This window comes from Macaca mulatta, chromosome 1, assembly GCF_049350105.2.
Source record: "Macaca mulatta isolate MMU2019108-1 chromosome 1, T2T-MMU8v2.0, whole genome shotgun sequence".
Lineage (NCBI taxonomy): Eukaryota > Metazoa > Chordata > Mammalia > Primates > Cercopithecidae > Macaca > Macaca mulatta.
In genome coordinates this window covers 178126466-178139762 of record NC_133406.1, presented here as the reverse complement: position 1 = coordinate 178139762, position 13297 = coordinate 178126466, and the positions used below count along the sequence as shown (strand labels likewise).

The window sequence follows — 13297 nt, the reverse complement described above, 5'->3', positions numbered from 1 at the left end:
ATATGCACACAATTGGAGATTTGGATTTTTGTAAGATATACACAGAATGAGAAATATCAAGATAGCCTATGATTAGACTTAAAATATACAAAAAACTCCATGCTCTCCCAAAACTGATTTAATAACTATCAGCAGAAGTTATATTTCATTATGAATACAGAGAATTTTCATGATTAAATACTTACATTCCCAATCTCAAAGTTTTGCCTCATTAGTAGGTAAAGGGAGGCACTGGCGTGTGACCGTATTGTACTGATGCTACTGCTACAGTGTCGGAGAAGCCTGAGGCATAAATCAGCACACTGCTCTGTCTCTTCTTCAAATAAGAGTTCAGGAAACTGTAAAACAACAACAAACCACTACTGAATTTTTACAGTAAAAGTTCCTGAGATATGTTAAAATAACCTGAGCTGGAGATTTGTTAATATAGCCCAGAAATTAAAAGAATGGTTAGGACGATATTAGCTAATAGTTAATAGCGTGAGACACAGAGTCAAACTGGGTTCAAATGTTGATTATGCCACTTACTAACTAGTAGTGTGACCTTGGACAAGTTTTCTCATCCACAAAATAGGCCTAATAATATATCTACAAGGGATTGTTGTGAAGCTTCTATCAGAATGTGCATAAAACACTTAGTAATCAACATACATGAATTCTACATTTATTACAAAATAATACATAAGTTATTTTCATCAACGTCTCTGCACTCCATCTTCTAGGATGATTAAAATGAAATAGCTACCTTCAAAATTTAAGAATATACATATTTCTGAGGGAACACAAATATAAGAAGTAAATATTTAAAGCAGTTGAACAAACACACACCTTCTTTTACATTCATCATAAAATAATTTCAGTGGGTTGAATTGCTTATATATTGAATTCTTTATAAATTGAGTTTTTTTTTAAAAAACAGAACCAAGTGGAAAGAAAACAAGAGAAGCCCCATATTTAAGATTGGCTATTAATTTCAGGCCCTTCTCCACATCCAAGTTACTGTTTTTTAAACCAGAACTGGTTAAAGGTGATTCGATGAAAAATTCCAAAAGGCAGGCAGCAGTAGAGAGGCAAAGAAGAATCAAGCATCTTAGGTTATTTAAATTTTAACTACACATATTCATTAATATATTACTACATATATTAACCAATGAATGTGTCAAATGATCTTAGATAATGTTAACAAAGAAAACAAAAGTCTGACAACACTGCAGGTATAAAATAACCCACCTTTGAAACCAAGGCTCTCTGTGTAGCAAAACAGTGTTGTAGATAAACTGCACTTTGGTTACAGGCCATGCTGTGTAGTAGCACTTTTAGCACTCCACCAAGAATGCTCTCTTTGGATTCCGTTACAGAAACAGTCTGCAATTTAAAAATAAACAAATAAAATAGAGATGTACCTGCCATTTAGTTAGGGAGGTTACAGGCCTCCCTATGTATAAATAAAGTTTTAAAAGATAAAAAAAAAAAAATAAGATCTAGAATGGCTTCAAGAAGGATTTGGATAAGAAAAGGGGGAAAAAGAATAAATATAATTTAAACAAGAAAAAAGAGGAGCAAGATACAATGCCAAGAAATCATAAGGTGTTTTTTAGGAAAATTAGTAAGTAAGTCTGAACTGACTTGAGGTTCATGTAGAAAACAACTACAGATAAGGCTGAAAAATAGAGCGGCGCCTGGAGCAAAAAATGTTGCTGGTACACAAATAACCATTCTTTTCTTCTTAAATAATTGAAACCCTGAATTTTAGCTGAAGACTTTGAATCCGGCTACAGAGAGAGGTGAACGAAACAGAAGTTTCATCTTCTGAGTCATGCCCTTAAAAGAAGAAATGTACTCTGTCCCTGCTGTTTCTTTTCACTGAATAAAATACAGACATGACAGCTGCAGCTCAAGCAACCATCTTGGATTAGGTATCTTGGACTTAGTAAATTTTTTATATTTTTAAAACTTTAGTCAGGAAGTCAGGATAATGACTGATAAAATCTTTTTTTTTTTTTTTTGAGATGGAGTCTGTCACCTAGGCTGAAGTGCAGTGGCTTGGCTCACTGCAACCTCTGCCTCATGGCTTCAAGCAATTCTTGTGCCTCAGCCTCCTGAGGAGCTGGGATTACAGAAGCGCGCCATCACACCCAGCTAATTTTTTTATTTTTAGTAGAGTCAGGGTTGGCTGGGTGCAGTGGCTCACGCCTGTAATCCCCACACTTTGGGAGGCTGAGGCGGGCAGATCACCTGAGGTCAGGAGTTTGAGACCAGCCTGACCAACATGGAGAAACCCCGTCTCTACTAAAAATACAAAATTAGCCAGGTGTGCTGGCACATGCCTGTAATCCCAGCTACTTGGAAGGCTGATGCAGGAGAATCACTCGAACCCGGGAGGCAGAGGTTGTGGTGAGCCGAGATCATGCCACTGCACTCCAGCCTGGGCAACAAGAGTGAAACTGTCTCAAAAATAAATCAATAAAAATAAATAAATAAATAAATAAATAAATAAAGTCCAGTCAGGGTTTTGCCATGTTGGTCAGGCTGGTCTTGAACTCCTGACTTGAAATGATCCGCCCACCTCAGCTTCCCAAAGTGCTGGGATTACAGGCACGAGCTACTGTGCCCAGCCATAAAATATTTTTAAAGGAAAAGTCTCATGAAAATGTACAGAATGGATGGTAGGAAGAACACAGAGTGAGTTATCATGAAGCAGGTGGCCATTGTAATCACGCTGAAATATGAACCTGGCAGAGCAGTGGTAGGAGAAAAGGAATGGAAAGAATAGGTGAGAGATATATTTACTAAAATGTCTGAGAGATCTTGCTAACTGATTTGAATCCTGGCTCTTCTACATATTAGCTGCGTCATTATGGGCAGTTATTTAACATCTTCGTGCCTAAGTATTCTCATCTACAAGATGAGGATACTGACAGTTTCAATGCCATGAGTTTCTTAGAAGGATCAAATGAGTCGACATTTGTAAAGGGCTTAGGACAATGTTTAACACAGAAAAAACTAAATACATGTCGGCTATCACATTGTTACTACAGGATAATACTGCCTAGAGGGCTACTGTTAGGACCCAACATGATGATTATAGATAAAGAGCCTGAAACACTGCTGTAGTATACACAGGATACTGCATAAACTCAGTGTATCTATATGTAGCTATAGCTATACATGCATGTTGAATCTCAGCTGATGGCAGAACATCCAACTATAAATACTCAGAGGATATTTGGAAATGCTAGACTAGGCCATGAAGGGGAAAGACAAGGAGATAAAAATTTCATAATCATCCTCCATGAAGAAATAGTTGAAGCTATTGGAATTTATAATTACAAAGAATCTCAGAATGCTTGGAATGAAACTTTTAGGAACTACTAATATTTAAATGTAATTTTATGGCTCACAGTAAAGACTTTTCCCTCCAACCTCAATTTACCAAATCTATATCTTAAATTTCTCTTCTTTGAATTCTTACCTGAACAACAATCTCTAATGTATCCAAAATGATTAAGTTTGCTTCTGTAGCCAGGTTTCCATCAATCAGTGCTTCGTGTTCAATCTCTGCTCTTGATCTAATACAAAATATTTTAAGAAATTATATTTATCTTTTTGAAAACCACAATTCTGAAAAGACTTAAGGATGCATAGAAATAAAAAATTTCAAACCATTTTCAGTATTTGCCCAACAAAAAATTACAAGAGAATAAGAAAAAAGGCAATAGTTTACACATTTACGTGGCTTGTTTGTTAACCACAATACACATTTTCTCACCCCATTACAGAAGCTTAATGCCACTAAAAGCACAAATGTTTATGTTTTAGCTTTCAGACATGCAGCAGTTTTATTCTAAGTGACACTGACACTAGGTGGTGCTATGTGGGCTTGTATTTAGGACTGCTTCATGGAAAACAATATTCAAATATTTAGTATTCATCTTACTATTTCAAAGATTTCCAATGTCTGTATTCAGGACAAATGTACTTATTTTGTCTAAGGTTTCATCTAATTTTCCCCCAATTTTTAAAATATAAATATGCTCAGATAATTTAACTCTTCAGTGAGACTAGATGGAATCACTCATTGGAAACAAAACAATTTAGGGAAAAAAGGACGTGAGGTGATGAATATGCTAGTTAGCTTGCCTGTGGTAATCACTTCACAATTGTACACATATATTAAAAGGTCATGTTATATTCTGTAAATATACACAATTTTTGTCAATTATAACTCAATAAAGCTAGAAAAATAAAGAAAAAAGAACAAAACAGTTTGATGCTGTTGCCCAGGCTGGAGTGCAGTGGCGCGATCTCGGCTCACTGCAAGCTCCGCCTCCCGGGTTCCCGCCATTCTCCTGCCTCAGCCTCCTGAGTAGCTGGGACTACAGGCGCCCGCCACCGCGCCCGGCTAATTTTTGTATTTTTTTTAGTAGAGACGGGGTTTCACTGTGGTCTCGATCTCCTGACCTTGTGATCCGCCCGCCTCGGCCTCCCAAAGTGCTGGGATTACAGGCTTGAGCCACCGCGCCCGGCCAAGAATTTTAATATTACATTCAATATCTGATTATTTCAAGCTCTCATACATATGGTACTGAAACTTGTTTCTCTGCTGGCTCTCACTTGTTTCCTCTGTGTTATGATTTAACCGTCTGTGAGAAAATACTGGTGAAAGTTTATTTATGAGAATCTTCTGAGGCTTGGGCTGATGACAGTTCTCAGACACGGTAATCAATCATCTTGGTTTGCCTTAGAACAGGACTAAGGGGCTCCCTGGGATGTGGGACAATATGTGCTATAAGTGGGAGAGTGCTAGGCAAACCTGAATGAGTTGGTCACTCCATTCTCAAAGTTTTATGGGCCAGTGAAGCTACTTGTGGGCTAACTTACAATTATAAATTCTCAAGAGAAAAATTTTAGCCCCTTGACTCAATGCCAGATCTCAAGCCAGGCAAGTTTACCTGTAGCCACTTGGGCAGTGAGAAGACTCATGTAAGTGCATTGCAGGTGTTTATGGCAGTAGGATCAGTCAATGTATCAAGTCTGCCTTCATGCTAGAAACAGAAGACCTGTATTGTTTTGTCTTTCTTGAATTACATTATAAGCTCCATGAAGACAAATGTCAGGTTTCTAATTCTTTGTAATATTTGAAATATTAGTTCATCAGGAGGCGGAGGTTGCGGTGAGCCGAAATCAGGCCACTGCACTCCAGCCTGGGCAACAGAGCAAAACTCCATCTCAAAAAAAAAAAATTAGTTCAATGTAACACCTAAAATATGTTCCAAAAATAGTTGCTGAATGCATTTTACAAGAGGATGTTTTAGAGAAAATGGAGTTTAAAATATAACATTTTGCCTTACTATACCACGAGAAGTTCTTCCTCCAAATCTTTTTAAATCTAAAATTTTAAAATTAAATATTTTGTCCAAGACTTAATAAGCATATTTATTAAATGTCAATACTAAATACAAATATAAAGTAAAAGTTATCATTTTCCTCTTGCATTTTAAAATTCAACACACCCATCAGTAACATAAAATAGAAAGCTCTATTACTTGTCAAGCTTCTCTGTGTTTTGACGCCAGTGAGTCATATCTTTTCTCCATCTCAAATTTTCCTGACTTCCAAAGGCACTTCCAGATGGACTTCTCTCTGTCAAATAAATTTCAAAGCCGATTTTCAAATGATATTTCAGTTGGACCACATATATGTATACTTGCAATCATGTAAGAAATACAACAATAATTTGTACAAGCCATTTTATCCTCAGTACAAGTAGAAAAACCTGACAATGGTGCTTTTTATTAAAAATTTTCACAATAATTTCAGAAGAAATGTACTTGCTATATGCAGTATTTTTTTTGAAAACAATATCCATTTAAATAAGCAAATGTTCTAACATTGATTTTCTTAAAATCTTAACCATGGCTTATAAGGCCCTACATGATATGACTTTACTTCCTACCATTCTTCCTCTTGCTTACTGCTGTTTTTCTTGCAAATCTATCAGTATATATTCTGTTTCTGACTTACAACCTCTGCAGTGGTTGTTGTTCCTTTTTCTTGTTCTTCTCACAAATTTTCATTTATCACCTCCTTAGAAAGGCCTCACACTCTCCAATACCTACCTCCTTTTCCTTTTCCTTTGCTTTGTTCCTTTCCATAACACTTAGGACCACAAGTATATAAACTCCTTAAGAACAGAAATGATATGTACTTTGTTCAGCATGTTATGTCTAGGCTGATAAATTGGTGCATACTGAGAGCTCAGTAAGTTTCTGTTTAATACATAAACAAAATAGGAAGGACTCCTAAAGTAATTACTTCTTTCGGTCTTTATAAGGCAGAACAAGAGGAAGAACGGAGTTTTCCCTTAAGAGGTTTCTAGGTTTGAAGGCAGACTGCATGTATGGGTTCCTTTAAGGGGTGGCAGCAATAGAAATAATTCATATAAATCCATTAGAAGTGGAGACAGCATTGAGAATGTGGATAATATAAATATACATTTAAATAATGGACTCAGTCATAATTTCAAACTTTCAACTACAAAACTGCTTGTTTTTGAAAATGATAAGTTTAAATTGGTTGAGAGGATGGAAGAACAATGAAAGTAAAAGTTCAGAGTTCAAATAGAAATTTTTAAAAATACTGAAAAATACAACTATATATATGTCAATTAAAGAAATACAAAAAATACTGAGAAATAAGAATGATTTCCTGCAAAATAAAGGATATGTCTCTATTTCTTCCAATTTCTTTCCTTTTCCTTTCCTTTCTTTCCTTATCTCTTTCCCTTTTTTAAATTTTGAAATCCACGTCTTTAAGAAATTTATGGAAAAAAAACCAAAAAGATATGCCTATATTAAGATAGTTAGCAAAATTAAGTATAATTTTCTATCATTTACATTTTTTCCCACAAAACTTTCTCATTAGTTAATAATGTCTTAGAACTGAAAGTTAAGAAAACTAAAAGAATGTCTATTATTAGACCTAATAAACCAGTCTATTATTGACCTAACTTAAATGTAGAAATGTAAATAAGAATTACAAGACAAATAATAATTATAAGAATTATAAGATAAAAAGACTTCAATTCTTATATTCAAACAAAGATAGATTTCCTGAGGCCACAGGTTAAAAAATGTAACAAGTATATTGTTAATAGTTCCATTCTCTCCAAAAATAAACCTCAGGGTTGTGGTATAATAGAAAGAACGCTAAATTAGAAATCAAAAAATCCTGAATCTGTCACTTAGTTTATGATCTTAGGCAGTTATTTACTTCTTTGTGTTTTATTTTCTTAATCTAAAAGATGACTATAATTATTCATTAGGGTTTGGTAATAATTAAATGATCTCAGTAAAAGTTAATTTTCATACGTTTTCAGAGGGTTTCTTTTCTTTTCTTTCTTTTTTTTTTTTGAGATAGAATCTCGCTCTGTCACCTAGGCTGGAGTGCAGTGGCGCGATCTCGGCTCACTGCAAGCTCCACCTCCCGGGTTCACGCCATTCTCCTGCCTCAGCCTCCCGAGTAGCTGGGACTACAGGCACCTGCCACCACGCCTGGCTAATTTTTTTGTATTTTTAGTAGAGACGGGGTTTCACCATGTTAGCCAGGATGGTCTTGATCTCCTGACCTCGTGATCTGCCCGCCTCGGCCTCCCAAAGTGCTGGGATTACAGGCGTGAGCCACTGCGCCCAGCCAAGGGTTTCCATCTATAATGAATGAAAACCCAAAAGTACACCTTAAATTGTGTATAACTAAAGTGAAAAAATGGTGCTCTATTTTTTTTAAAGGCAAAGACTGTCTTTTCATTACTATAAAACACACAGTATATAAATGATAAACAGATGATTATTATGCTAATTGACTGTCAGAAAACAATTAAAAATCCATTCACACTTACATTCATATTTTAAGTCAACAAATACATATTGTGCTGTGGCATGTATCATCTACACAGATGACCAACCCATGGTCCTGGCCTTAAGAAACTCTTAGCAACAGTTTTGTCTGTATGTCACTTTAGAATTTACAAAACGTTTCCACATACATGATTACTATAAAGATGATAAGATCAGTTAGTTACACTATCTTCTAAATTCTGAAAACAATCACAAATTTATAAGGAAAAGGAAGGTGGGGAGATTAAGTGACTTGGCCAAGGTTATTTGGCTAATGGGTAGCAGATCTGGGATTAGAAAACCAGTCTCAAATACTACTAAACTGTTTTGTCTTACTGCTATTTGAGTTTGATGGGCAATATTTTTACCTTACATACAGGGCATATTAATTCATTTTGCAAATAAAGAGTAAAAATGGGCCAGGCATGGTGGCTCACAGCACCGTGAGAGGCCAATGTGGGAGGATCACTTGAGCTCAGGAATTCAAGACTAGCCTGGGCAATATAGTGAGACAATTTCTAAAAAAGAAAAAAAAAAATTAGTTGAACATGGTGGTTCACACCTGTAGTCCCAGCTACCAGGGTATGTGTGTACTGGGGGGTGAAGGTGGAAGAATTGCTTGGGCGAGGGAGGTCAATGCTGCAGTAAGCCACGATCACACCACTGTGCTCCAGCTTGGGTGACAGAGGGCGAATCTGTCTCAATTAAAAAAAAAAAAAAAAAAAGTAAAAACAGATGTTACATAGAATCATCCCTAACATAAACTATGGACTCTGGGTGATGATGTGTTAATGTAGGTTCACCAGTTACAATAAATGCACCTCTGATGGCAGATGTTAATAATGGGGGAGGCTATGCATGCTAAGGGGTATATGGGAAATCTCTGTACTTTTGCTCAGTTTTACTGTGAACTTAAAACTGCTCTACAAAAATAAAGTCTTTTTAAAAAGGGAGGATGGATGCTATTAACTATATAAGGGCAACAGGTATGAACCAAGACTATCTAGAGAAAACTAGGGGGTATGTTGACTCACCTTAATCATAATTCTAACTTGTATTACTGCAGAGAAATGATTATTCAAGTTAATTTAGTTACAGTTAAAATGCTTTTTGAAAAGCATAGGATTGACATTTAAGACTAGCAACAATAATCATTACAATATATAACTCAAGGAAATTGAAGAAATTCTCACCAGGAGGAGAAGCTATTGTGTACGTACCGAGCTGTCCTCGGCTTCGGCGTACCATTTCTTGCCTAGCTCCTATGCTCCCAAGGATAGCTTCTTCAAGCTTTGCTCTCATGTCTTTTGATTTCTTAAAGGTCAAGCTATTCATTCTTTCAAACACTTTTTTCCCCTAAAATTTAAACATTAGAAGAGAACAGGTTTTGAGGAAATTTTCTTCTATTTTTTCCGCATTATGTTTCCTTTCTTGTTCTTTGCAATGGTATAATGACCACTTACTTTATACTCAAAGCAAGATACACAGAGATAAAGCAGATCTAACAGCCGGTTTAGTTGTAAGACTGAGAGATCTGTAAACCACTTCTGTAGAACTGTTTCATCTGCATTTTTGAGAACCCAAAGTAGACAGATCAAAAGGCTTCGACTTGATTCTGCTGAAAAGGTAGTGTGTTGTCTGCCACTCTGAAAAGAAAGAGCAGTAGAATGAGATAGATTGATCAATGACCATTTCTTGTTTTTTGGCTATCAACTGTTCTCTTCTAAAAACAATAAAACAAAAATTGCTTAAGAATAATATAATTAAAAAGAACCATTTTAGACAACACTTGTGTAAAAGGATCATATATAACCTTAAGATTAAGAGCCTGAAGTTTAATGAAACTTTCCTGCTAATAGAAGTTTGTTGTAATCTACTGCATGACTGTCAGCAGAGGATAAACACGTTAATAAAAAACATAAAGATAAAAACTAAAAGATTCTACCATTAAAAACTAAAAGATATACATCACAGAATATCAGATATAATGAAAATAAAGGAAAAAAACAACTGACTCACAGTAAATAAGAGTGGGCTAAGAGTAGAAAGTACGACAAAATTGGGTATGTCAGACTTAGAGGACTATTGTTTCTAATCAAGCACCACTGATACAAAGAGGAAAAGTCTTAGGTCATACAGAAGTAAAAAGGTATTTGTACTTATAGCATATAAGGTTGAAACGCTATTTTCAAACACCAATCTATATTTGTATACAGTATGTAAAACAGAAATGAAAAACTAAATAAAAACACATTTACAGTACCATTTATTGGACATATACTCTGTTTCAGTCATCATACTAAACACTTTACATACATTATTTGATTTAGTCCTCCAACAGTATTACCAAGCAGGTTGTATCATCCCAATTTTACAGATAAGAATACAGATGATAATAATAATGATGATGATGACAAAAAATAAAATTTGAAATGTGCAAGAAACTATGCTAATCACATTTTATTTAGCTCTCACAACAACTGTAAACTATGACATTATTATTATTACGAGTTTACAGGTAAGAAAACTGAAGGCTAGAGATTAATTTGCCTTATGGTACTAAAAAAGGGTAAAGCTAGCATTTTAGTCCAGGTTAACCAGACTCCAAAGCCTATACTCTTCACTATTATACTATGTTCTAATACTCAGTTGATAAATATACTAACTAAAAATGAGGAAGAAGTAGAGGGGATGTTGAGAGGAAAGACATAGGAAAGTTGAACATACATAACTGCTGAAGTCATGATCTCAACCACCTCACCAATCTTCCTTCTATACTGGGTGATAATTAATGACCAAACGCTTTATGTATATTAACTTATTTATTCTTCACAATCACTCAAAGAAATAAGTATTACTACTCACCCCATCTTACAGAAAAAAAAAACCTGACCCACCAGAAGTATTTTGTAATAAGTGGCAGGACAAGAATTTCAACACAGAAAGTGTGGCTCCCGAGACACAAGCTCCAAGCTCATATCCACTTTGTTTACTGCCTCTCATGGTTGCCCATGCATATAAGTGACCCACATAAGCTTTGCTTAACTGTTTTGCTATACTGCTTCTGAGCTGGGCACAAAAGAACTTTGACCCTCATCCCTAAATCCACAATTGTTCTCATAAGGAAAATGCTCCTTTATTTTAAGGACAGACACTTTTTATAGCTGAACTTTCAGGTACGCATAAATACACAGCACTGACTGAATTTTCAAGTACCTATTTTTCAGAAATACAATAAAAAAATTATTCTCATCTTGACAAACAGGCATACACCGACATCTCTTATATTCCCACATAAATTGCCAATAACACAGTGACACATTTTGGAAGAATTAAGACAAACATGAAAAAGAATCAGTAATGTAAAGATGTCAGTTTTCCCTCAGATTATTCTATAGGATCAATGCAATTCTAACCAAAATCCCAGTTGGGTTTTCCTGGAACTTTGACCAGTGATTTTTAAAATTTAATGGGGGAAAAGCAGAGAGCCAAGATACTCTTGAAGAAGAACAAGGTGGGATGTGGGGAGGAGGGAGATGAATGTGTTCTACCAGATACGTGCGCTTACTAAACTAAAATAATTAGGACAATTTGATTTTGGTATATTTTTGGCAGTCAAATGAAACAGAATAAAGAACACAAAAAATGTCCTATGCATATCTGAAAATCTGATCTGTGACAGAGCTGGCACTGCGGACCACTACTGAAAGGATGAACTGTTTAATAAATGATGTTGAGACAATTGATCTTCCTCGAGGAAAAAAAAGCAGATTCCGACCTTGTACCATCATACAGAAAATAGATCTAGACAAAGAAAGAACTTTAAATACAAAAGGCAAAATGTTTAAAGCTTTCAACGGGAAATATAAGACAATATATTTATAATCTTGGGGGAAGGACAGTATATCTTAAATAAGACATAAAAACCATAAACTATAAAAAAGATGGTCACATTTGCCTACATTAAAAATGAGAATTTGTATTCATTCAAATAAATACATTAAAAAGGCACATTATAAATTAGTAGAAATGTGCATATATAAAACCAACCTAAGATTAGTATCCAGAACAGTATTAACCAGGGTTCCATGGCATAATTAAGCCCTACAAAAAATGATTTGAGGGACTATTTTCCCCATTGTCCCAAAGACATTGACAGCGAGGACCACTCTAGGTGTACAGAAGTTAATTTATCATCTATAATAAATGCCCTAGCTCATTAGTTCTTAATTTTCTGCTTGAGAAGGGATGACCTCTAGAAAACAGAAAGAATTGTTTCATAACACTATTACCAGGAATGAGGAAGAGGTGCCAGAGTTCTACATTTTCCAGGCCAAGATTCATACCTCTCCTTCCATATTACAACAGCCACAGTTTCACAATTACTCTCTGCCTTCAGACCAGCAGGATTAACCTCATTAAATTATTTTCCCCAGTTTGTGTCTACCACCTCAACAGGCCCAGCCTTCAAAAGCCTTCATTCATGACTCGGACTCTGATCACCACACACATAGCTCTTTATATTCTTTCTTCTTACCTCACTTGCCACGTCTGCTCCATCTCCTAAAATTCTTCCACTATGACCTCTGAAACACATGGTCAATCATTAACAAAACTGCCTTATAAGAATATATACAGCACTTTGGGAGGCTAAGTTGGGTAGATCACTTGACGCCAGGAGTTTGAGATTAGCCTGGCCAACATGGTGCAACTCGTCTCTACTAAAAATACAAAAAAAAAACTGGCCAGGCATGGTGGTTCACGCCTGTAATCCCAGCACTTTGGGAGGTTGAAGCGGGTGGATCATGAGATCAGGAGATCGAGATTATCCTGGCTAACACAGTGAAACCCCGTCTCTACTAAAAAAAATACAAAAAAATTAGCTGGGCATGGTGGCGGGCACCTGTAGTCCCAGCTACTCAGGAGGCAGAGGCAGAAGAATGGCGTGAACCTGGGAGGCAGAGCTGGCAGTGAGCTGAGATTGCACCACTGCACTCCAGCTTGGGCGACAGAGTGAGACTCCATCTAAAAAAAAAAAAAAATTAGCCAGGCACAGTGGCAGTCGCCTGTAAGCCCAGCTACTTAGGAGGCTGAGGTGGGAGAATCACTTGAACGTGGTAGGCAGGGGTTGCAGTGAGCTGAGATTGTGCCACTGCACTCCAGCCTGGGTGACAGAGCAAGACCCTTTCTCAACAACAACAACAACAACAACAACAACAAGAAGTCAATAAATGAGAGGGAAAAAAAAACTATAATGGGGTAAGACGATATAAAGTAGAACATAAAATGTTAAATACATTCAATTTAATTAAACTAAATGTAAATGGATTAGAAACTCTAGTGAAAGAGAAAGATTCACAAACCAGATTTTTAAGAGACAAGAAAAAAAATCTAACTATATG

General features: G+C 35.9%; 1 protein-coding gene across 13 annotated transcripts in view; it reads right to left on the bottom strand.

The window, feature by feature from the left end:
• DOCK7 (dedicator of cytokinesis 7) overlaps window positions 1-13297 on the bottom strand; it is a 227342-nt gene that overhangs the window by 47158 nt on the left and 166887 nt on the right. For 9 of the 13 annotated variants that reach the window (XR_013401315.1, XR_013401316.1, XM_015141107.3 and 6 more), the window contains 6 exons: window positions 9359-9541; window positions 9116-9251; window positions 5547-5643; window positions 3473-3569; window positions 1231-1365; window positions 186-338 (listed from right to left, as the gene is read on the bottom strand). Coding sequence is in view for 11 of the 13 variants with exons in the window: in XM_015141107.3 (XP_014996593.3) it covers window positions 186-338; window positions 1231-1365; window positions 3473-3569; window positions 5547-5643; window positions 9116-9251; window positions 9359-9541 (801 nt within the window). In the remaining 2 variants the exon portion in view is untranslated. Of the gene's footprint in view, window positions 1-185; window positions 339-1230; window positions 1366-3472; window positions 3570-5546; window positions 5644-9088; window positions 9252-9358; window positions 9542-13297 lie in introns of all 13 variants that reach the window. The other 4 variants (XM_015141116.3, XM_077954836.1, XM_015141146.3 and 1 more) reach the window with 1 other exon arrangement.